Genomic DNA, 25,437 nt, shown 5'->3' with positions numbered 1-25,437 from the left:
GTGTGCCTTGGACAGAGCTCAGGCAGAGGCTGATAGACCCAGAAAGTATCAAGAGGAGAGGTTGGTGAGGATCCTTAGGGCCTATTAGAGCACTCGGGGTCCTGGCAATACTCAAGAGGAGGTACATGGTTTGCAGACAGGAGGAAAACATTATTATTGCATTTCCACTTCCATTGTCCCCTATGTTATTTTTTTAATTTCCCTGTTTACACATTATTTGATTTCCCCAATGTTGCAACACAAGTTGCTAGAAATACCTCAACAATGCTGCAAATATTTGCCTTGCATTTGGTCGCTCTGGTTTCAAAGGCATGTGCTAGCTACAGATCTAGAAAAATTACTGCCTTTATTAGACTGAGGTGCTTTTAAAAGCTGAAACAAATGTCTGATACCTTAAAAATCAATTAATTACATTTGTTCATTTTTTCAAATGTATAAATATAATACAGGCGCTAAGTCACCCTGCTCTTAGCATATTTTATTCTAGATCCAGGTATAGCCACTTAGCACTTGATTGCTCAAGCAATGTAATTACTGAGTGCACCCACAGATGTTAATTTCACCAGCTTTCAGCTTCAGTACCTCATCACCATACCCCCCATGTATGTAATTATGTTCTATATTCCTATGTAACTATTGTTCCATGTTAAAAAGTTTGTAACATAAAGGGAAAAAATACCGGTGGAAAGGCAGGCTATCATCTTAATTTCCTTGCACTGCAGTGTTGTCTTACCCTAGATAAGAGCTTTTTTGCAGATCCCAAAGTTCAGCATCAGAAGATGGGAGCCATCAGCTTATTAATCACAAGTGTTATGAGTCACTTCACGCTTGGTCTGATGTCTGTATACCCCGTAGCTGTGCACGTCAGCTCTGAGTGAGTATAAGACACTGCCTAATAAATGCATTTTCGCCAGCCCTCAAGTGGCTTCTGTAAGTCACGATTAGACTGTAAGAAAAAAAAAAAAAAAAAAACGAAACAAAACACAAACTTCAGAAAACAATGAAATACTGAAACCCAAATAAAAAGTGTGTCAGCTCAGCAGTGGCTGCCTGAGGGATACGTATGACAGCAGTGGGCTCCACACGCTGCAGCTCCGGTAGATGGCATCTTTTCTGCACATCAGGCAGTTCGCGTGCACAGTGCTCATCCTCACATGAGCACTTCTCCCCTGCCCTTCCTAGAGGCAGCTGCTGCCAACCTTTGTCTGTGGGAAGGCTCAGCACTCCCAAATCCAGATGTACTGTCCTCTTGCATGACCTTCACACTGACACCTAGCAACTTCTGAGTTCTTTGTCTGCATCACACAAAGTCTTATGGAGCACAGAACAGCGAAATGCAAATTTCTGTGCAAGTCTCGTGAAATTATTTACATCACATGTTTTATCAATAAAATGGGTCTTCTGACAAAAAGCTCTGCCTGTTGTCTGACAGTTTGGCTCAGAGCACCAACAAAGTTGCGTTCTTCTTACAAATCCACTTCTTCAAAGTCTGGCAGTTATCTGCTTGGATCATGTTTTTTCTTCTGTAAACAGCACAGTTCTTGTCAGTCTCAGTTCTATCTCTAGCTATCCTGGTGAGACAACAAAAGGAATGCAATGAGTTGTCAGCTTTAAATTCCATACTGGATGAAAATATTGATGATATCCTGAGTGAGGCATTTGGGTAATGCCCATTTAGTAACCCACTGAAGCACAGTTCCTCAACAGCCACGCATAGGTGGGGTGGGCACCCACAGCAGGGACTGCTGGCTGCTGAGGGGTGAATGCTCAGGAGCATTAGTGTAAGAAGGATGAGAAAACCTCCACGTGCAGCCATGATGCTGAATGGTAAATGGTAAGAGGGAGGGGAAGGACCCTTCAGCTGCACAGATCCAGCACCCATGCTGTGTGACAGGCATCACATTCAACAGAGGCAGTCAACACACGGTCTGTAAATTGAGAGAGTCTGTTGACAGTGATTTCAGTGGGAGAAGTGTGTATTTGTAGAGGAATGAAGGCGGTGGATTGTGTGTCTGTGTGTGTGTCTGCGTGTCTGTGTGTCTGTGTGTGTCAGATGGAGGAGCAGCAGTGTGGTCTGACCTCTGGAGGAAGGAGATACAGCACAGACAGTAGAATCTGATCAATGGTAAAGCCTTGTTGCAGCCGGCTAGTTTGTTTGTGCTGCAACGTGTAGTAATGTCCCTCTGCATTCATGCATATATGAACTGTGACTGCGGTTGGTCTTGCAGGCAGAAAAACCATCTGTTTCCAAAGGTGCCCAGCAGGAACCAGCTGACCTGGAAGTGGCTGTGAAACAGACCCTGAATAGGTGCCTGAGGCTGCAGGACTAGATCTGTGCTTTGGGAAATTAGCTTGGATTCAGAGTTGTATTGCCACGCAGCTTTGCTATTGCTGAAGATACCCTCCCCCCACAAATGATCACCTGGGATCTTCAGCTGAACTCCATTGTTTCTTCATGTCTTGAATCTTCAACCCAATCCAGATGTATTTGGTATCTTTCTCTTTATTGTCTATAAATTCCTATGGAACAAGTAGAAGCATGTTACTCGTCAGCAGAGCTTTTCTGCTGTGCTTAGGTCACTCTCCTGTTTCATGCACAGCTTTTCATGTAGTCCCTCACACGGAGAGCGAGGGCAAGGATCCAGCTGTGGCAAAGCAGCCCATTACAACGGCCCATACATATGGGACCAGCCACAGAGTTTATATTCAGGCTGATGCTCAGGCTGACTAGCTTTCTATCAGCTGTCAAGAAAATCCTCAGTGATGCTCCTCACACTAATGAGCCAGGTTGAGAAGCTTGGTCTTTAAGGTAAAAGACCTGCTTCTCAGGGAATGATGAGTTTCTCAAAAGAGCCATTCCGTGATACCTTGCTACTCATTTTCCCAAGGGAGCATGAGAAGGAGGTTTGGGTGTTTGAATTTCCATTTAGTGGCTGAATCAGACCTCTCTTCCCATAGCCAAGTAATGGAAATGGGTGGGAAGTCCCCAGCATTTCCTCCTCCCAGTCAAAACTACTCTGGGTTCCCCATTTGCATCTCCGATGCTTCTGCTCTTCAGCTCTGCTCTGTTAAAACTCTCAAAAGAAGCTCCTGTCTGTGAAGAGTCAGATGCTCTGCACTGGATGGGGCTCTTGTTTGCCTGCATGTACACCTGACATGTGGGCCATGTTCGCTTGGTGAAATGTCCAGCTAAGGCACAATTATTGGCCTGTCTCACAATTTTAGGGCTGCTGCAAGACTCACCATCTCGATTTCATCTTCAATGACAAGAAGCTGGGATTTCCTGGACAGACAGTTTCTTTTGCTGTCATCCCAGCTTACAGCCTCCTCGGAGAAGTAGTAACATCTGCCCCTGTGTAGCTGCCACCCAGCAGGACACAGCTCGCATGTTGTTCCTGTGGGTGGAGACAGGGAACCATTAGCTCGTACCGTTACTTGTTCCAGCTGCCCCATAGTGTTTTATGTTCGTGTGCGTGGCTGGCTGGACCAAAAGCAGCCAGTCCCCACTCCCAAACGTGTTTGCTGCATGTGGAGAGAGGTTTGAAGGCTCCAGCGCTACTCCTCCTCAGTTTCTGTGGTGAAAATTTATTACATTGATGACTGCTTATGAAAAAGCCTTTGTCTTTAATTAGGGATCGCTTAACTTGGACAGGGAGCTCAGGGAGGTCATGGACAACTGTAATGAGCAAGTGCTGTTTGTCCTGAGCACCCCCAAACAAGCAAGGTGTGAGCAGGACCATCCAGATGATAAATCCTGTGTGCAGCTCTGTCATGACGGTAACTCCACCACGCTTGGGCACCTGTGAACCTGACGAATCATGAGACAGCGCACGCCTGCACTCAGCCTAAAGTTTTAAAAGTTTACATACATAAGGGAGTGTAAACTATTTTTGTTTTTCACTGAGTATAAAGCCGGGCCAGCTCCGGGACTGGGCCAGAAGCCTCACCTACAGGTGGACCCACCGCTTAGGAATTTTCCCAGTTACCAAGACACCCCTGGCACCAGCTGCAATGGTGCTGCCCAGCCAAAGTGTGGGCCTGGATAATGCTAAGGTGGGAACTGGTGACGTATCCTTTTCTTACTCTCTGTAACGAATGCTTTGCAGTAATGATCCAATGCTTTGTTCCTATTGCTCTTTTATCATAATGTGCATAACAACTAGTACTGTTTCCTTTTATCATATTGTGTGCTATTTTTCCTTTATAGTGTAATATAATAAACTGTATTTATTCTTATATTTGATTTAGAATTCATTTTTGCTTGGTATCTATTCAATCAGCAAAACAGCTTCCCAGTCCCTTTGCCATGGTGCTATGCACTTCTGCACTCCCACTGCCCATCACTGGGGTCTCCACTTCCATGTGCATCTGCATGGTGGAGAGCACCAGGAGGACCCAGAGGGCTGCAAAGACACTTCTCATCCTCCCGCATGCAGCCCTTGTGGGGAGACATGGTGCAATGTGACATCATGTGGAGTGTGTGGATCTGACATGATGTGACCAGAAAGCACAGGCACTGAGATGACATCCAAACTATGTCCATGGAGCTGGAGAAGGAAGTGGGTTAAATAAGGGAACACTGCTATTTCAAGGTCTAACTTCCCATTTCATGCAGAACATCTGGGAGGAACGTCCCCCACGTTTTCTGTCTTGGGTTACTCTAATGTTTCAAAGTAACATCATTGCAATCCGTTCTTAGAAAAGCATTAGTATTTGCCAACAAATAATAGATCCACAATAAAAAGACCAGGAAGGTCTTTCCCTGCTTGATCCTTGCAAAAGTATAGGAAAGCTAAATTCCATCCCACCCTGTGAACAATTATTGTCTGGAAAGTGATCTCCAGGATCTATGATATATGGCATTTCTGACAGCAGCTCCTGGCAGAAGGAAGTGTAAAGGAATTACTGGAGACTCTTTATAAATAAAAAGGAGCAAAACTATCATCATTAAAATGTTAGTTTAGATCCTGTCATCACTTCTATGCAGGAACATCACGCTCCCTGGGTAGTACCAGTGTTTTCCCATAAACTGCAGGGCGTCACAGAAAAGGGAACAGAGACAACAGAAGCGTGCACACAATAAGCCCTCTATGCTGTGAAAGGACCAACTTTCCTCACCCTGTGCATCTTCACACAGTTCCTCCATGAGCCATTTCAGGAGCACCGCCGAGGCAGTCTTCTCGGAAGAAATGTGATTGCCAGTGCTATTTAGACCACAGTGGGACGAACCTTCTGATTTTCCTGCTTTGACCTTAAAAACTTACACAAACAAACAAACGAACAAACGAAAAGAGATTATGGTTAACAACAGGGTCAAGGAGATGTAATCTTTATATCCAGTGTTAGTTACACTGTGAATGTGAGGCGGGGGGGGTGGGGTGGGGTGGGGGGTATACATTGCCGGGTTATACACAGGTTATACACACTCAGTTATGAACTGTGAGTTCATAATATACTCGGTGAGTATAACTGTCTCGCAAAGGGTGTAGCTGCTGAATTATATGGACAGTACAGGAAAAGAAGATAAATTTGTCATTTCTGATAGTTGGATATACAAAGAATATAAACACAATATTTTGGTGAGATTTTAGGGAGGGTTGGGAGGTACATGTTTTTTTTGAAGTTTTTCAAGACTCTTTTCTCTTAGGAAATGAGTATCTTCTCTGGAACAGTTCTTGTATAACTGGAGCATGCCGTGGATTATGATATTACTAGTACCACAGAAATCTGATGAAATGAAATGATCTGGAGTCTGATTTTTATTTTATTTGTTCAAACATACAAAGTAACTAAGTGAAACGGTCTCAAAGAAGCATCACGGATGCAACTTTTAACTTGTAAGCCAGGAAGACCGAATGTGTTATTGTCATAATGATTTGAAATCTGCTTCTACAGCCTTTCAGCATCACGGATGACAAGGTAGACTGCAGCAGCTTCCCTTCATCTGCACAAGGTATGTTAAACGACAGGTAGAAAATGTGCCCTTTGGAACACTACATTTGTTTTCCTGTATTTGTGTAGAACTTGACACCTTTATTGTGACATTAAGGGATTTTTTCTTTTGGCATCACTCTACTTGTGAGGTTTAACCATGTCTGCAACAAAGAGATGAAGCGGATTGTAGGATCTACTCACATTGCTTGGCTAGTACGGCTATGACACCTAGCAGGACGAGCACAAGGACCCCCAGGACCAGCACCACGTAGAACCAGCCTGAGCACCCGTATCTGCAGCCTGGAGAGGGGCAAAGGGACAAACAGCTTAAGGTCTTTGCACTATTAAAACTAACATTGCCTTTACGTATGCCACTGTCTTATGTAGAAATGACAGAGAAATAATCTGCCTAAAATAAGTCTGCCTTTTGAAGTATGTGGGGATATTTTACTTATTAAAATTTTGCATCCTTTTTGCATACAGGAAAGTGAAATCAAAAGATCATTTTGTCAGCAGAGCAAGTGATTTTCAATCAACCGTTCCATTAAGGATTCTCTCTCCTTTAATTTTTTCAAACATTGCCTCCTCCCACTTACCCACCCACACCCTGCAAAGCATTCAGAACCATGCAGAACCATGCAGAAAAGTATCAGGGATGGTCTGTGGTACGTTCCTCCTCTGTGGTCACGCTCTCCTATGTTCATATGCCTGTCGTGGCTGAAAGCTAACTTACCTGAGTGCACAATAAAGGTAAAAAATCCCATACTGCCACCATAGCACAGTGAAGTACATCTGACAAAGCATCTCTCCAGCCATTTGGCATTCATCAGCTCATGAGAGTGAAACACTCAGGAACCTGAGACAGGACCTGACGAAACTGGGCGTCAAGGCGCAGTTTCCACAAGCCACAGAGCTGCACTTTCATAACTGCTGTTTTCCTGACCTTGCCTGCATGAGATGAGTAACTGCCCCTTCCTCTGGCTGCCTGAGACGTGTTTTGTAGTGTTCCCTTTCAGCTCACAGTTCTGTGGGCCTGGCCTTGCCTGGCACCTGTCCTTCAGCACAGGGAGGATGACAATCACCAGTGCACTGAGTGCACACAGAGAGCTGGGTGTTACCCTGCTTCCAAAGCCAAATGTGTCCCTGTGACTGCTCCTGCAGAGGCACTCACAGGAGGCTTCCTAAAAACCATGGAATTTTACTTTTCTTTGCTTAATCTTCAGTGTAGGGCACAAAGGCATTTTAAAATTTTTTTTCAAAATCTCTTTCAATATTATTTTTACAAGGAAAGTCTGTAGGCTGAGAACCCAGTGAAAAAAATATATGAAATGATAAATCAGGTCTTTATTGAGAGATTGTAAGTAAGACTTTTGATTACAGGTTTTACTGTTGGGTAACGGGAGAGACAAAATCTAAAATTATTAACCAACAATGATAGAAAATAGTTTGCGCTACCAGAAGTGGAAGTTTCTGATGTGCTGCTCCCTTTGGGTTTCGGCTTCACACGCAGCTCCGCATATGTGCTCGGGTTTCCTGTAAGGAGTAGGGAAATGCTGACATCTGTGGTTGTGCAAGCCATTAAGCAGAGAAACAATAAAGAATTACGTGGAAGTCTGAGTCTGTACCAAAAGGGGCATGTGTTTCCAGAGCTGCTAGTTCAGCTTTTTTTTTTTTTTTTTTTTTTTTTTTAAATACCAACAGGTAGGGTGATGACTTACAATTTCCTGCTGCTGTCAGGAAGTAACTATAAGCCTCCTCCAAAATCTTTGCTTGAACTACTTGGGTCCTGTGTGGCTGGAGGCAGACCAAAGGATGGGTAAGACCTGAGTACTACCAATAGCAAACATCCCATTTGTTGCTAAGCCATCTCAGGAGGTATCATAGGGGCTTAAGGGGCATCAAGAGCTGTGGCTGCTTTGCAGAGCAGGGAGATCCCAAAGGGAAAACTGCCACTCAAAGAAATGCTTCTGCAGCAAAATGATTGCTGGGTGCTTTCCTGACTCGTGAATGTTTATGCTGGGATATCGCATGATGCCTGCAATAGCAGATTAATGGACCTGATGGTTGAAAACATCCCTTTCCAGATGCACGAAGCAAAAACAAACTAAAAAAAGCCATTAAATTAGCATGGCGTGATCTGGATGCACATGGACTCTTTCTGAACACATTCTCAATTTTGTTTTATCCTGGCATTTTGTAAAGCTGCTGGCTATTTTTATGGAAGAAATTTAGACCTTTGGTAGACTAATCTTTCCATAAATTGAGATTTTGTCAATCTGAATCAGGAATAAGTTTCTGTGCTACAGCCTTAGTTTGAGATCAATGGGGCTTTTAAAAAGAAGTAAGCAATTTGTGTTGTATAAAATCTCGGTGAGAAAAACTCAGCAGAAGAAAAGAGTCTAAGATAAGGTAGCATTTGATGTGAGAATTGTTGAAGTGTGGAGAGGTTTTACAGTAAGAAAAATACTGAGGACCTGATTGGCAAATAAGGTTTATTCATACAGATAAGTTGTTTTGTGCTTTAAAGAACCTGACCTAATAAACTTTACTGTTTGCTTTATTACAATTCATTAGTTCAATGAACTACTGAGAATTTCTAAACTATATTTAACTGTGTAGATAAGTAACTGTTCTCAAAAAAGAAGTGCTCATAAAAGATTTTATTCTTAGAATGTAAATATTTTTCAAAGAACAGTCAGGACTTTTACACTTTTAAATGCACTAGCCTTTTAAATGGAGACACTTCTAAAATCTGTGTTTTAGAAAAAGTGCTACTATTGCTAAACATTTTCTCCCTCGAATAAAGATCCACTCCTTTAAAGAACATCTCTCAGACTCTACAAAAAAAAATATTTGCTCAAACTGAGTATTTTTTAAAAAGGATTACTGATATTACAGTGTGTATTGGTGCATTTGAACGTGAAGCCCTCAGAAGTCAGCAAGTGGTTTTAAAATACCACATAACTTTAGTTTTGCCAGACACTTACACACATTTACCTAGTTTAGCAACAAGGAGCCCTAGTACTAGGTGGAGATTTCTGTCATTTACTAAAACTGAAATTTCACAAAAAATATATATGCAAATCACCAAGTGCAAAAAGACATCTCTCTTTACTGGAAGCTTCTGCTGGGTGAATGTGCAGGTAGGGAGTGCTTTTGCCAGGTCGTTCAATCTGCAAAGAGTCAGGCTTGCCAGCCGTCGGACTCTCACCATCAGCTGGACACCAGGTTGCGTGTGAGCCCATGGTGCACCCTCATCGTCACAACTCATGCACGCCGCCAGCGGGGCCGCGTTCGCAGAGCCCTGGCCTGCACAGCCCGGAACGTTCCTGTGCTGCTCCGCTCACTGCTGCTCCAGCCACACGTGGAACATTGTCTCCAGATGTGGGCCACCCCACCCAGGGGGACTGGGGGAAGCTGGAGAGGGTCCAGCAGACAGTGGAATTTGTCAAGACCTAGAGAGGCTGAGGAGGTTAAGGAGGGGTACAAGAAGCTAAGGGGAGAACTAATAGCAGCCTACAACTACTTGTAGGCTAGTTTGATGATGGAATTGAACTCTTCTTGTTTTTCTGCTAGAGGAAAGGTCTTGTACGGAACCATTTATGAACCACAATCATGTGACTCAAATTATTCCTGAGTAAACTAGGAAGCAAACACTGTGTGAGTCTTTCATTAGAAGCTGGATTTCCAGGCTGTATTGATCCTTGATTGTATTTTTGGAACACTTTCCTACTTTTGAACATCTGTTCTGAAGCACATACACTGTAAATAGCACCTGTCAGCCCACCAAAGCATGTCCACAGATAGTACTACTACTAACTCCTCAGCAAGCTCTGCTAGACCATCCAAAACCCACCTTGTCCTTATAACTTAGAGCATCTGACAGCTGAAATCCAACTGATTGTGTAACAGCCTGGCATTGACTTTCCTGTTGGAACGGGATCACAACAAATCCATTTCAATCACTTTGCTGGGTGCCACCTCCCAGGTGTAGAGCTGCAGATATTTTTTATCACCACGTTGTCTTAAACATTATTTAACATAGTTTGTCCAGTCTATCAAGTTTATTCTAATGTTTTTCAACGAGTGAGCTTTCCTTATCATTAGACTGCAAAGTTATACATTCTTTGCAACTGTGCCACTAGCAATTTTTATATCTTCTTCTTCTTTATTCTCATGAAATACATTGAATAGACTTTAAGATAAGAAGAGTATTTGGGAGAACTCCAAGAAACTGCATAATTTGACCAAACCAAATCCCTTTCTCACAGTTAAGGAAAAGCTAAAAAAAAAAAAAAAAAATAGATGGGCACTGGATCTGTGAAGGGACTTTCATTCTCAAACCCAAATTTTACATATTTCTAACACCTACTCAACTACTAGAGAACCTTGGCAGAAGTTCAGCTCCCTGCACGTTTACCTTTCACGTGCATCAGATCTCGACAGCAGCTATACTTTAGCAGGGCAAATTAGCTATGCATCCACCTCGTGTTTTTTAGAATCTGCTTCAGTAAGTTACACCTATGGGTCTGAAATTCACATGAAATGCAGCCAGGAGGAGGTGAGCACATTCCGCTTTCCCATAGCCGAGTGATCTGAAGTCTTAGCTAAAGCTTGGGAACCTGTAACTCAGAGCGTTCACCTGGGGAACGTGCGGTGGGTGACTAAACCCCACTCTGCCTCCTCCATGGTGAGAGTCCTGACCACGCAGTGCTTTCCCCCATGCCCATCTTGAAGCCGCTTCTTTTTCTGCAAGGGAGTCAGACATTCCTGGCCAAGAGCAAGATGGGCATAAAATCTTGGCAAAGGGAGGGATGTGGCTGCTAGCCGTCCTCCAGCAGACATTTCAGTGTGTCACAGAGTCGGGACAGTGCCATAGGGAGTGCTTGTGATCCTTGCCACAGAGAGTCCCATCGCCTTGGAGCTGAGACCCTCGTTTTGAGAATCAGCTTCAAATTCCAGCCCCCAACTGGAGGAAGCATGGAAACCTCTTCATGCAGAGTGGGACACGCTCTAAGTGTATTTGGTATGCAGAAGCTGTCCTTGAGCCCAGTCCATGCAGGAAAGATCTTCTAGCTTGCAGGGAAGGAGCTAACACCCAGAAATGGCTGACTGAGCAGCACAGAATTAATTCTCTGGAAATTTTGCATTTTCTCCAATTCTTCCTATGGTAAAAGTGACTCTTTTCAAAGAATTTCTAGCAATTAGAAGAAAATCGCCAGCTGGATAGGTATGCATGAATTTGAGTGGAAAAAAAACTTCAAGGAAGGAACAAGCAACCAAATTTGTTAGTTTGAATTTTTAAAGCGTGATAATATGGCTCAAGTTCTTGTCTGTTCTAATAGCAATAAAATCCATGTTAGTATATGTTAATGATGAAGACAGTGAAATAATTGTAATCAGGCAGATATTTCTAGCACGTTCTCTCCTGATATGAGGTCCAATATTGCTTAATACTATTGGGTGCTTTTTCTGTTTGTGTCAAAATAAGTAGAAAATTAATTGCTAATAAAAACTGAAAATAACAAAAAGGTTAACATAACAATAAATAAAGACAGCTGCAACAACAGCCCTGTAAATTCAAGTCCAGTCAAACAAAATGTGTTGGAGTATAACCAAACATAAGGGTGGGAGAAGGTGATACTGGAAGTTATAAACGGTGAAGGAAAGATTTCTTAAGAGATTTTGGTCTCTGCATAACTGGGCCAGCACAACTAACACCTGTACTGATACTGGGTGCGTCTCTGGTGCCCATATGTTTTAAAGGAGATGGAAGCAGTGGAGAATGAACAGAAAAACATCCACAAAAATAATAAAAGTTCTTCGGGAAGTTAGAGTGATAAGCTTTAAAGGCAAAAGGGCACTGAAAAATTACTTGATTACTGTGGCCAGTAACTTCATGGGAGAAAATATTGAGTGCTAAAGTCTATGCAACAAAGGTTTAACAAGAACTGTCTAGATGTTAAAGAGAACTTTCACTGGAAATTAAAGCCTGGCCTATGCAAATTCAAGCCTTTCTTTCAGACAGCATGATTAAGGGACTGTTTTGGATGTCTTCAAGATTTGATGCCTGTCTCCCTTTGCAAATAAATTATATCACCTTGGAAACTGGGTAAAATTCTAGGCAAACCCTCTGTGCTTTGCATTGCACAGGTTACAGTAGTACAAACAACATCCATGGATACATGTACATACAATCTAAGGTAGTATTTTCTGTTAGATGTATAATAAAGTGAACCCCATTTTTTTTTTTTAATTAGTGTCTGGTAAAAATACGTATAAGAAATAATTCCTGTCATATAAATACATGCATTCAGAGCACCATTATCGCTATTAATCTACATGGTAAGTAGAAAATCTTCTGAAAATGCTCATTAGCGATTGTTGTGTCCTTAAGTAGTTAAATACATTAATCACTAATGAACCTTGAAAGCATGAAAATAACATCTTACTCTGACCACAAGCATTTCCTATTTGCTCATAGTGAGAAGCTGTCATTCATATTAGCTGTGATCCAGAATTTTGACAAAATGCTTTCATGAATTAATTACATTTCTTCCAAGTAGTGGAAATATTACTTCTTAAAAAATTTGGTTTACATCATCTCCTTACCCTCAATATTGACTTAATCCCTTGTCTTTTATTGCAAATATATGAAGTGATCACAGATTGAGAATGTGGTTCTGGGAAAACCACTACTGGAAAATTAAAGAGGATGAGCAGGAGGGTTTCAGGAGTCATTCAGTACTTCCTTCAGTGACAGTGACTGCACTTTCAACTGCCACTAGTTTTTTGATTTACTAGTTAATTCACTACTCCCTTTCCATGAAGACATCATAAAATGCATTGATCTGATTTTTGAACTAAGTAGGAATTTCGTGGAGCATATTCTAACAGTTTTTTGATAATGCTGTTCATATATACGTATAAAAAAAGGTTATTCTCATTATTCAGAAATGAACAAATTTTTTTTCTCATTCTGCTGTGTAAAACAAGGGGCCAGAACTGACACTACTCCATAGTGATAATGACTTAGGAGTAGCTTTACTGATTTGTACCTCATGAGGATCTCTTCCACCATTTGCAACTTCTCATCCTTCCCACAACTTCTGCATGCAGCACTTTACAGCATTCTTCTATATTATCCAATAACAATTTTAAAAATGAAGGAGAGAGACAGCACAGGAAAGAAAACAGTGTACACCCAAGAGCTGATTAAATGTTTTACCTGGAACTGATGTCCGAGAAGGAATGTGTGGTCTTTCCCTTGGTAGCATTGCCACGTCCACGTACGTGATATCACCTGCCATTGACAAGCAAGTCCCTCTGAATTATGGAAAGAGCTGGTTTAATACCGTGGGTTGCATCCTGTATTAGTTTTGCCTGCCTCCAGAAGTATACATACACCGTGCTATGGCTCTGAGGAAGGCTGAGAAACAGATAAAAGGAAGGAAGTTACTTCTTTCAATACAGCTTCAAAGCCTATTTTCAGCCACCATTCTGTCTCTTCTTGAGTGATCTCTTGCCCTTCAGAATAGAGGCAAAAATGAAGATTAAAAAACATTCTTTTTACTCATCTTAAATGTGTATATATATATGTATATATATATATATATATATATCTTTGGCCAAAGCAGAACAAAGTTTCTAAGGAATACACAAAAATGGACTGAACACAGGTAAAAAAGCTTTGCTGATTCTCAGAAGTGCAGCCAAAGCAGTGTGATCTATGTTGTAATGTATATTATGCTCATGTGCACGATCTTACATAACCTATTCACCTAAAAGGAAGATAAACAAGATATGTATCAGTATAAGGTGTTTTGGGGCTAATGTAACGGCAACTACAGAGCAATAAAAACGTAACTCCAATTCTAACCTGCTCCATCCTCCAAGTACTATAATGGCTTAACAACTGAATTTAGATTATACTAATGATGCCTTAAATTTAACTCAAAATAAAATTAAAAGTAACATGATCAATACAAAATTAAAAGTACTATGAACATCCTTTTAAAAGAATGTTTCAATACTTCACTGTAACAGTAGTTATGAGGACCAGAGCTGCCCTTCCTAAGCTCTTTGAGCTATCCCCAGCTTGACCTAGCAACTGCACAGGCAGAAGGCCTGAGCTGCCTTTAACTCCTTGTGTTTGCTGCAGAATATTTTGATGACAATGCTTTTGTCTTCTATTTTTGGGGGGGAAGCCATACAGATTTGAACTAAAAGTTCTTCTAAAACCTAAAAACACATTTCAGAACACACAAGACATGAAGACCTGTGTGTGGACAGTCTTGACATTTCCTCCTAAGAGCTACACTGTTGGTTTTGTGCTTTATTCCCCCTTAGAAAATTCCTGGAGACTTTGATACAGATAGGCTCTACAAACCTGCACCGGTCATAATGTTCTTATTCTGTGATACAGCCTATTTGTCTTTTCTGTTACATTCAGCGGCACTTATGACACTCTAGATTAAAATTAAAAAGGTTTGTTTTTGTGATTTTATATTACTGATCTTTTCCCTTCCTACTTTTGACGTTGGTAACAGTGTTAAGTGCAGAAACAAAAAGGTTTAGGGAAAAAAATGAACCTTTGATACTCACGGAACAGATTACTCAGAAGTGCCACTCAGGTACAGTTTGTATGCAACATATCTAAAACATTGTTGCTTTATCATCAGCCACAAAGTGATCACCATGTAGATGTGGATACTGTTAACTGGATACTGATAAGGTTATTTTCATGGCAACCTACATACCAGCCATATCACTGTTCCTAACGTGAAACACAACTTTTGTCCTCTGATTGAATCAGTTTCCATTGCTTCCCCCTAAACTTCTCACCATCCTTTACAGCAGGATATTTAGGCTCTGAAATGAAAAGAAAACAAAAAAGAAAAAAAAAAACACACCCAAAACCAACCCCAAACCAAAACCTACTTTCCTTATTGGGTTGGTTGTTGGTTTGGGTTTTTTTTACTTTAGTCCATAAAGGAGAGCTAGAAGGCCAACAGGTTGCTTGAACTCTGTCTCTTTCCATCACTGCATATACACCCAGGCAGTCTTTTCTTACATCACTCCCTCCTAAATGATTCACAAACATCGAGATGTAATCATGTACAGTCGGTGTAATCATGGGTCTTTTTGAGCTAGTGGAAAAAAACTGTTTCTATTTTAAGGGAGTATGTCTCTCCTCTCCTCTCCTCTCCTCTCCTCTCCTCTCCTCTCCTCTCCTCTCCTCTCCTCTCCTCTCCTCTCCTCTCCTCTCCTCTCCTCTCCTCTCCTCTCCTCTCCTCTCCTCTCCTCTCCTCTCCTCTCCTCTCCTCTCCTCTCCTCTCCTCTCCTCTCCTCTCCTCTCCTCTCCTCTCCTCTCCTCTCCTCTCCTCCAAAAAACACATCTTCAGACACAAAAGCAGTCTCAGTCAGTGTGCACCACAGACCAGGCAATTAGATCCGTTGTGTCCTAGCAGATTCTCACTTGCCCGAAGAAAATTACTAATGCACAGTTAGTTTCCAGAGTAAACTTACAAAATAGGCATAGGTGGTTCTCATTTTGGATTTGAAGTCTACATGCTGTGCTCACTGTTAGGACTGATAATGAAAATGAAGGTGAATTTTAATTTCTAGAAAGAATGGGCGAGTAGAAACCTTTGCAAGGCATTCTTCTGGAATTCTTCCTATCCTGGTGGAAAACTATATTTTTTTTCTTACATTTAAGATGGATATTGCACCGCTACAGCATTTTCATTTGATAAGCATTTTCTTTACTATTAACAGTTTTAGCTTTGCAAGTATTTTCTTTATTGTCTTTGTTTTCATTTTAAATTCTAGCTTTATTTATGAATACCCAGGTGCAGGTCACCAAGTCTGACCCGCTGATCTCTCAGGGCTGATAGCACTTACAGATGAAAAAAATCCAGGCTGTTGTAGGAAGAGGCCATCATAGAACCAAAAGATGTCTGTTAGCAAAACGACTCACTGCTCATGAAGATGATGGAAAGCCCCCTTTTTCCTGCCTATGTGTCTGGGGATGGCGATTCCACTCAGATCAACAAGTCAGGTCACCAGGGCTAAGCAGCACTGCCAGCCTGCATATGGCAGGATCATGGAGTCATCTGGGGAAGAAGGGACTTCTGGAGGTCTCTAGTCCAACCCCTGCCCAAGCAGGTTGCTCAGGGCTTTGTCCAGGTTTTAGAAGTCTCCACGGCCAAAGATCCCATGACCTCCCCAGGGACATGTTGCAGTGCTGCACCATTCTCATGAAGGAATACATTTTTTCCTTCTGCCTGGTCACAGTCTCTGGGCTGCAACGTGTACCCACTGCTGCCTGTCCTTTTGCTGTGCCCCTTTGAGAAGGGGCTGCCACTGGCTTCTTCGTAACCCTCTTCTTAAATGTTATCTAAGAGAATACTGCAGACAAACTAACAGGCTAACGTTAAATGTTATAAAGCAAGCCTCTTTCACTACGTGCTGTGTGTCTTAAAATGAATTGTTGGTATTTCTTGTAATTTTTGCTAAACAGAATTCTTCTGGTTTTTTGAGACAGTGTCACAGCTGCACTGTGATCATATGCGCATCTCCAGAATCTGAATACACCTTTTGCTTGTGACAACACACTGCTGTCTACTATTATTTTGCAGAATAAATGCTCCAGAAATAGCCTGGTTCAGCTTAGTCATTCCCCCACTGTAATCCTTTCACATTCAGATGTCATAGTCTTTTTGGTTTGTTCGTCCTGGGGAAAAAAATCACTCAAATATCAAAATGCTTCTTCACAAGCTGTAATCTGGGTTGGGCATCCATGTGGCTTAACCAGATTCTACCATCACCTCGTGTCTTTTGGGTTTACCAGGTAGAGCCTTGCCTCACCTTCTTCTTTCCTCTCAGCCACCTGATTAATATCCTTGGCTTACAGTACACGAATGCTGCTGAGGCCAGTAAAACATTTTGCTGGGCTTGCTGTGTATCAGGCAGCTGAGTGTCAGGGAGGGGGGAGTGATCTTTTAGCCCTGAGTTTTCAGCCTGTTTGCCTGCCAAGCACGGAGGTCTATGGTGGTTCAGGTTTTCTTGCAGCATCTGCAAGGAAAGATGGTGGGGTGGTTGTGTAGGATTCCTCTCCACATCATTTAGAGTTTGGCAGTCTGGAGCTTCGGTGGCTGTGTTGAGGTAGGCAACTGAATGCGAGCTCACATTCACGTTCTTCCCCAGCTTGACATGTGCTCCTGATTGCACATAGGCTCCCTCCACTTCTAACCATCGCTCCGGAGTAACATCGCTTAGTAATGTTCTGGTGTTAGCACAATTACCAGTTCCACTTACGCACAGAGTAAATGTGAGAACAACGGTAGATGACACCCCTTCTGTGGGTGTGACAGTGTGCCCTTCATCGCATGCAAAGGCAAAAGTAGACTGAAAACAGTGATGTGGGCGGCAAAGCAGAATTCAGCACCTCCTGCCGCATAAAAGGCAGCTCAGCCCAGAGCTCCAGTTGCCTCATGGTGCACTTTTTGAAGAACTTGAACTGCTGCTCTGACAATGAAATGGACCTATCTGAAGGCTGAGCTGCACCACAGACACTTCCAAGATGAATTGAGTGAATCCCATGAGTAAATCCCCAGTTTGGGTTTCAATTCTAAACCCTGTGTCACAGCAGACCCTGTATGTATGCACAATCAGGTGCAAGAGTGGCACCCAGAAGACACAATCAGAGCTAGGGCTACAACCAAAGACACTTCCTGCTATAAATGAAAGTCTGTGCATTCTTATCCTGCACTGCAGAAAAAAAAAAAAAAGAAAAAAAAAAGAAAAAGAAAAAAAGTCATTTAAACAAAGCAAATCCATGAATTTACCAAAAAAAAAAGAAAAAGAAAAAAAAAGAGCTCAGTGAATCAGCAGTGCCTGCAGATTGCAAGCTGAATATTTCCATGCCAGAAGCTTCATGTTCAGCATGTAGAACTCAGAGTAAGTGGGAAGTAAAAAGAATTAGAAGCCTGTGAGATGGGTTTCTTCCATGTGCAGGGTTTTGGGTTGCTTTTGGGCATGTCAATACTTTCTGAACTTCAGCTTAATACCCAAAGATGTTGCTGTGCAGATTATTTATTCTAAGTGCCAAGTATTCCCTTGGATGCATTTTTCAGTGCTAAGCAGTGGTGGGGTGAACATATGGGAGGACACGTTCTCAGTCTCCTGAGCACTGTGGTGATGGTATATCAGGAAGGAGCTAGGGGACATCCCTTCTGGCACGCTGCCGTATTGCCTTCTCTCCTGTCACATACTGAGTTAGTTTTCCTTTCCACAATTGAAGCAGTGAGCCTGCTGGGACCACTCCCATAGGTAGCATGTTCCTAGTGATGTTATAAGGCATGTTCTGGTCTTCTGTAGCCCTGTATCCATGACTTGGAGAATGACTGGTGGGGAAAAAGTGCTGTACCTCTCCACAGACCGTACGTCTACACAACAGCATCTAGTGCTTTGGACAACAGAGGATGTCTCTGCAAGGTGAAACACAGCAGAGGTGCTGGTACAGTTGCAGATCACCCCAGCGTGACTGCAGTGCTGTGGTTAAGCAGCAACACCCTGGTTCAATGCAAATACACCATAGTGCAATGTGCTGGATACATCCATGCAGCACTAAACCATGTGGACTTACAGGTTGACATCTATTTTAGGCCTTCCACAATGTCCTCTATTTTGCCATACAGACATAGCCTGCCTTCCTTCAGGTCTAGTAGAGCTCCTGTGTCTTACTCTCATGTATGATAAGGTGTTATCTTTTGGGTAGCAGTTTAACCTATGGGTCTGAGTGCACTTAGCAAAGAAGGGGATGCCACTATTGCCGGGATGCAATTGAAAGGGCAAAAGTAAAAGGACCTGTCCAAGCTCACTCATCAGGCCATTGGCAGAGGATGGAAGACTGTTCAGCACTCTGGTCCCTTGGCACAGCACCCTTTTCAGTGTGCCAGGCTGATTATTGATGCATCATGTATTTGCAGGTTGGTACTTCACTAACTGTAAGACCTGAATCCAGGTACATCAGTTTCCTTCTTCCCATGTATTCCAGAACTATTCCTGTAAATGCACTCACATGTGGAGTCAGACATTCTTTGGCCATTAATGTATTAATTTACTGTCACAGTGCCTTTTGGCAATAATTTTCTTTCTGCTTATGAAACTGGAAGTAACGCCACTGTGAAAGCCTGGTTATCTGTAAATTGAGTGGATTGAATGGAGAGAAGGCAGCTAGATCACACACAGCTTACTATTCTTCCAGAAGATACTGGAATTAGTATCCATTGAACAGCTTTAGATTTGCCACTGAGGTACGTTTAAGTTAATATCCCTAATACATGCAGATGATAGGGACAAATGTATATATAAGCAGTAGCAACATTGTTGAGTCACAAGGTATGTTCTGTGTCAGTGGTATATATGCCAACCTGCCCCAGACAGCAGCAATGAGCAGGACTGTATGGGAGCATCTCACCTACATCTGGTGATTGGAGCTAAACTTCAGTTACAGTAACTGTGTTAACGCCTCCTGCAGTTGAGTGAAAGCAGCTTAGCAGTCGAGGAGGAGATTTACCACTTTCTAACTTTGTGTGTGAGATAAGGAGCCCCCTGAAACTGCTTCTCTCTCGATCAGCTACAAAGCTTACAATATAAATTCAAAGACAGGGCAGATGAGTGTCTCCCCCCTCTGCAAGTATCTCTGGGTACGCTGCAATCATTAGGGCAGAGCTCTGGAACTGAGATGAGATCTGACTGAGATCTGTGACGGGATAGTTCTGCTCCGGCACACCAGGAAATGGGCTATTAGTGTTTTAAAATCTCTGAGAAAGAGTATGAAAGTATATATACATATATAACACATATATACATTTATGAAACATAATAGTATTAAGCGTAGAACAAATACCCCAGCACAGAAAAAGCCTGTGAGTAGATACCTGAACACAGAAAACAAGCACCATATTCCATGCAGTAAAACATGCTAAGCAATGAAGAACTGATGTGCCCCTACGGCAAAGGAGTGAAGTGGATAAGGAAGGGCTGCACTGGCAAAAAAGACCGTAGCTATCAAGTGATTATTTCACTTTGTTCAGCACAGTCATGAAGACATTTCTGGAGTACCACGTCTCCTTTTCAGCATCCTATTTCAAGAGAGAAGTTCAAAATCTAGTGCAAACCCAGTGGAAATCCACTAAGGTGGGGGGGGGGGGGGGGGCAGAATCAGGGTCTAGACAGCCTGCGGAACTGGAGTTTAAGGGGAGGAGGGTCTACTTTGCCACCATCCACCATGTAATGGGGAGGAGGGTATGCAGAAGTTGGAGCCAGACTCTTCTCAGATGTGCAAAATAGGCAATGGACATAAGCTGCAGTGCTGCAGAAGGAAAAATTTCTTCCTTCATGAGAGCGGTGCAGCGCTGGAACTGGTACCCAGGGAGGCTGCGTGATCCCTGTCCTTGGCTAAACCCACAGGGTTGTCCCTTGTGGGAGCTGCCTTGCGGGACATCAGAGCCCTACTATGGGTGGGAGGTTGGACTAGAGACTTCCAGATGCCCCTGCATCCGCAATTTATTCAATGGTTTTAAGATTCTGCAATATTTTTTTTTTCTTCTCTGGTAGCTCAAAGGAGCACAGAGGCATATGGCCAACATCAAACCGGGAGGTCCCTTTTGGGGTTCTCCAGCCCTCACTTACTATGGGTTTTCAGCCCAATTTAAGGAACAATGAGCACTTCCTTCCACAACACTTCCAGTGCTCTCTAGTGTTATTTCTTTACAACTACAAGTACGCGGTATCATTACATTTTTCCCCAGGAGCCAGAAACACAACCAGAATGAAATTTTCTTGAACGTATCATGTCAAGATTCAAAAGCTAATTCTTTCCAGTTACAGCTCTGTAGAGCCCCAGTGCTTGCTCTTCCTGGGACCAACTTACATGGAACTAAGGGATTTGTTCTCAGCTTTCACCTAAGTGATTCTGTGGGAACCGGACACTGTGCTTCAGTCTGTATAGAATTTTTTATAAGGACTAGCTTGGAGCCCATTAAGAAGACCATGCATTTTATATTTTTCATCATACGCTCTATAATGTGTAAGGAAATACATTTGTGTCTAAAAGAAGAGAACAGCTTAAACCCCAGAATATAAACGGTGATCAAAACGCCTTGAAAAAGAGGAATATGATAAATGACCTTACCACATCCAGTACAAAGCGGTGGCCCAGTTCTCAGTCGCAGGGAGCCGAAGCCAGCAGAACTACCATGCGCTGCCTTGGGTGGCATAGAACTGGGAGGAGAGGCTGAACTCAGCCCCCGCAGAAGCTTCAGCAGTAGAGCCTGGATGTTGATTGGTTTTCTATGCAAGGTTGGCTCCCTACAAAAACACAGTGTAAAACTGCAGGGGAACAAACCTGGCAAGCTAATAGCCTAACGGTCTACTATGAACTGGAAGGCTGACTGCGTGGCTTCTAGAGCTCAAAATTGATGACTGGGGAGAAAGCACATGGTGTTTCACAGGGAAGAGCAGCTCTCAATGCTGAAGTTCTGAAGAACCAGGACTTCTTAGCCTGCCTTTGTGGTTTCAGCATAAAAATCTAGTGGTCACAGGGTTCTCAATTACCCCATGTGTATGCGAAAGCTGTTTCGTATTCTTCTGGTTTACTAGGCATAGCCAAACTGGCTGCATTTCTGTTTGAAATGCTGTGTACATAATGTGATCAAAAGTCTATAATAAGAGCAAACCATATCCTGAGTGGTAATTTCATTTCTCTGTTATTTATCTTTTTTTATTTTGCACCTTTAACAGCAATATTTGGTTGGCTGCATGAACTTTGCTGTTGACAGGCAACATAATATTTCCCTCTGGCTACAGCACATTTATCCAGCATGTGTCACGTGCCTGTGGGCTCCAGCAAAATTAGCACAGCAGTGAAGCAAGGAAGTTGCTCTCCAGGCTTGGCTGGATAACCTGATGCAACTACTTTTTCAGTTTGCAAGTATACCAGTCAGTTGACACTACACTTACAAATACTGATGAATTTGTATTTCACAGGAAAACCTGAATGGCATTCAAGAGGTTAAGGTACATGGTGTAGAAATAGCAAGAGCAAGCATTTGGATTACAATTCTCCATGTATCTTCAAATGAACCAGTTTCTACTGATATCCATACGATATTCAGTACACATCCATAGAAAAGGCCTACTCACTGTTCTGCAGAAAGGCTGAGACAACATGGAGAACCAGAAGGCAGCCCTGTAGCCCAGTAAATAGGATTTTCACATTACTAGGAAAAGCAGCAGGTTTTGGTCTGTCCATGCAGTATTTGCTTGCACTTGTCTTGGCCTGAGCTAATTTCAGCTTGTTTTAGCTGTGACAGCAGTTGTTTAGCAGCCAGGGAACAATTGCATAACTTGGTTTTGGTTAGTTCTTTGAATACCACATACAGTAAAGGTGTAGCTGACATGCTGTTACTTATTAACACGTATGAACCCCATAGACTGGGATTACAGGGGCTGTTGTGTACCTTTAACTAAGACAGTCAAAGATAATCAAACTTAGTTGGGAACCAGTGAAAAAAGAGCAACTAAACAGACTATGTTAGCAACCAAAGAAAACACAACTCCAGCACGACACAAGAAAGAGGATGAAAGAACTCCATCAGCAACATATCCCTGCGGAGAAACAACTTGGTGGGCACCAGTCAATGACTGCACACCCCCTCGCCCTGTTCTCCTCGTGGCAGACAGGTACCGTGGGTGTAGGGCTCGTGGGGCATTGCAACCACAAACAAAACTCTACTCAGAAGTATATGCCAGCAGTTTAAATGTATTATTAATGAGGCTTTTTCTGATAATTTTGACTGTGTTTTATTATTTTAACTGGTCTAATAATTAAATTTTAATATTCTGATTTGATTGTTACAACTTTAGCTAGCCAAACAAACTTCTTGACTCTGTATGCAAAGTGTGCATTTCCTTTCAGACCACAGTAAGACTGAGTGTAACAAAGACTGCGAGCAGCTTTTCTGTGAAAGCCATTCTGTGGGTTCCAGTGATCACAGAAGACCAGGAATGCTGCTTACGTATGTTCCTGTGGTCCTGGCAAACATCTTGCTTGTACTCCTTCTCCATTTTGTAAGAACTATTGCAGCTAGGGAAATGGGTTGCTCAGGCACTCAGAGCCAAATTTTTGTAACACAGAAACTGACCAACAGTTTGCAAACTTTAGTGTTAATGCCAAACCTTACATGTAAAGAGATCAAGTGAGAGAGCACATAGGCAATGTGGTCAGTGACACATAAGCTAGATCAGGAAATTCAGACTTCAAAAGCAAAGGTGAGAAATTAAAAGCCAAAATAGGAGCCTGCTGAGTTAAAACACTGAGAAAGTAGAACTGTGGAAGGGATTGAAGCTGTAGAGCAACATTATGCACAAAGCAAGGCACGGACACAGCTCTTAGCAAAGCACCCTCTTGCTATAATGCTGACTTAGGGAATAGAAATTAACAGTTTGATCAAGATACTGACCCTTCTATAGAGATCTATAAGGCTAAAAGTCCACATACCTCTGATGCTGAGGTGCTGCCAGTGTTCAGAGTGAATCCTGTATCACCCATCACTGCCTGGGTTACTGTAAAAACAGAAGATGGACCAACAGAAGGGAAAGATGGAGAAATACACAGCCAGTCAGACTGACTTGTTAGGAAAGCAATAATAATTACTGATCATCAGATCCCAGAATACTTAAGAGTCTTGGCCCCAAAAGCAGATCCTTGAAACAGAAAAACCCCCCTGTGTATTAAATGGTTTCTTAAGTTAGATGCTAATATTGGTTTAACCATGACTGATCAGAAGAATTCCTCTTGAGCATCTGCTACAGCTTCTGGGTGGACTGATGGAAAAACTGATGTAGATGCAATCTTTGCAGTAGTAAATGATCACTATATGTGGATACATAACATTGCATTACGTATATTAGCACAAGCCAAATGTAAGAGTAGAAATGTATTTGGCATGGAAAAAGCTATCAGCCTCTGTCCATGATCTTCTAAACAATAGAGGCAGACAAGCCCCAAATTATGATCAGGTTGCTTTTGAACAGTTCTTTTGTAGAACAGGCCTAGCCCCAGGATGTTAAACACATCTATAAAACAGGAAAGGGATCTTAAAGCAAACTTAGGCAACTTTGGGATCCATGCAAGACAAGGAATTTTAATAGTTATGCTAGGATGAATCTGGAGGACGACAGTTATCCACTATCATCTGTCCTGTAGAGGAATGCAGGCAGTGGGCTGATTAGCACTGATAACACGCAGCTGTGGCCTTGCCTCAGCGGCAGTGGGTTGGTTGACATGGATGATGTGCAGCTGTAGCTCGTTCCTGCTGAGTGGTTAAATAGCCCTGAGGATGGTGGGAGAGGGTCAAGTGGATGAGGAGCAGTGTGGTCTGATCTGGTCTTTGGAGGAAGGCAAAACAGCATGGACAGTAGACTCTGACCGACAGTAAAAGCCTTGTTGCAGCCTGTTAGTTTCTTTGTGCTGCAGCAACTGGTGCCCCATGTGAGGCTGCCTGAGTTGGACTCTGACTACAACAACTGATGCCCCATGTAGCTGAGACAAGAGGGAGAGCCTGTAACAGACACTGTGAGAGGTGAGCCGTTGACAGCTAATTGATATGGGTGTATTGCAATATTTGTTGTCCATCTTAACTCAAATTGCAACTCTGTCCTGTTGCAAAAAGAGCTCCACAATAAAGAGCCAGCTGAAAGAATGTTTAGTTTCTGAAGTCATCATAAAAACAAAAAGGCCCAGGGATATTGTCAAATGCAGAACAGTAAATCACTATTACATTGGATTCAGAACAGATTAGTAAAATAATGCAGATGATAAGGTTCCCTAAACAATGATAATTGCATTGAAGGGGTAGTTAAACTAAAGAAAAGCCCCATGACTGACACATAAGAATGGTTCTTGAGCAATGAATAGTGATTCAGACTGAGCAGTGAGATAGAGCTTGGCTAGAATTAGCAAAGGGGATCCAGCAAGCAAGAAGGGGAGAGGAGAAGGAGAAAAAACGGGACAATAACACACTGAAATTAGTCCAGCCTGTAACATTTGCTAACAGTGGACTGCAGCGGTGGGACTGGAGAGGGAGGGTAGGTGTGAAGCAGTGTGTTGGTAGGAGTGCCCAATGTTGTATGGGCCTTGCATATGGAAAAACAAGGAAAGATAAAAAAAAAGTTGAACAGAACAAGTGTTTCAACCCAAAGGGTATGGCTGCTTATATTGTATTTATTTGGTTTAGCTGGTTTTGCTTTCTTTTTTTTATGTTGTATATGTCTATATGAAATGGAAAAGATACTGGGTTTTTGTAGTCAGTTCCCATAGCTGAAGTTAACATCAAGACCATCGTATTAATCTACAAATAATAAGGAAAAATGGAACCAGTTGTAAGGTGTATTCATCTCCAATCAAGGGAAACTCTGTTTCTCTCCATGAGG

At 42.4% G+C, this 25,437-nt stretch overlaps 1 protein-coding gene across 3 annotated transcripts; it reads right to left on the bottom strand.

Moving 5' to 3' along the window:
- Positions 1-327: 327 nt before the first annotated feature.
- On the bottom strand, positions 328-22,267 carry LOC308065584 (killer cell lectin-like receptor subfamily F member 1). 3 transcript variants are annotated; one of them, XM_080391648.1, is made up of 9 exons: positions 22,147-22,267; positions 21,137-21,312; positions 13,163-13,237; positions 7,390-7,467; positions 6,136-6,234; positions 5,119-5,259; positions 3,244-3,395; positions 2,423-2,520; positions 328-1,571 (listed from the first exon to the last, which is right to left on the bottom strand). In XM_080391648.1, the coding sequence occupies exons 2-9, from the start codon at positions 21,219-21,221 to the stop codon at positions 1,439-1,441; spliced, it is 861 nt and encodes a 286-aa protein (XP_080247774.1). In that variant the 5' UTR covers positions 21,222-21,312; positions 22,147-22,267; the 3' UTR covers positions 328-1,438. The 3 variants fall into 3 exon arrangements, with proteins under 3 accessions (XP_080247774.1, XP_080247773.1, XP_080247775.1); XM_080391647.1 differs by lacking the exon at positions 22,147-22,267 and having other exon boundaries at positions 21,137-22,117; XM_080391649.1 differs by lacking the exon at positions 22,147-22,267 and having other exon boundaries at positions 13,163-13,363; positions 21,137-22,108.
- Positions 22,268-25,437: the final 3,170 nt, after the last annotated feature.

Source organism: Falco punctatus (assembly GCF_963210335.1).
Source record: "Falco punctatus genome assembly, chromosome: 6".
NCBI classification, from domain to species: Eukaryota; Metazoa; Chordata; class Aves; order Falconiformes; family Falconidae; genus Falco; species Falco punctatus.
This window is presented reverse-complemented; position numbering and strand designations above follow the sequence as displayed.

Bases quoted from the DNA above. Each gene is read 5' to 3' on its own strand.
- LOC308065584 (XM_080391648.1), bottom strand. From the start codon at position 21,221: ATGCCACCCAAGGCAGCGCATGGTAGTTCTGCTGGCTTCGGCTCCCTG. The intron at 7,468-13,162 runs GTAAAACATTTA...TACTCCTTACAG, and splicing joins TTCTCGGACATCAGTTCCAG to GAAACCCGAGCACATATGCG. The intron at 1,572-2,422 runs GTGATCATTTGT...TTGTCTCACCAG, and splicing joins AGTTCAGCTGAAGATCCCAG to GATAGCTAGAGATAGAACTG.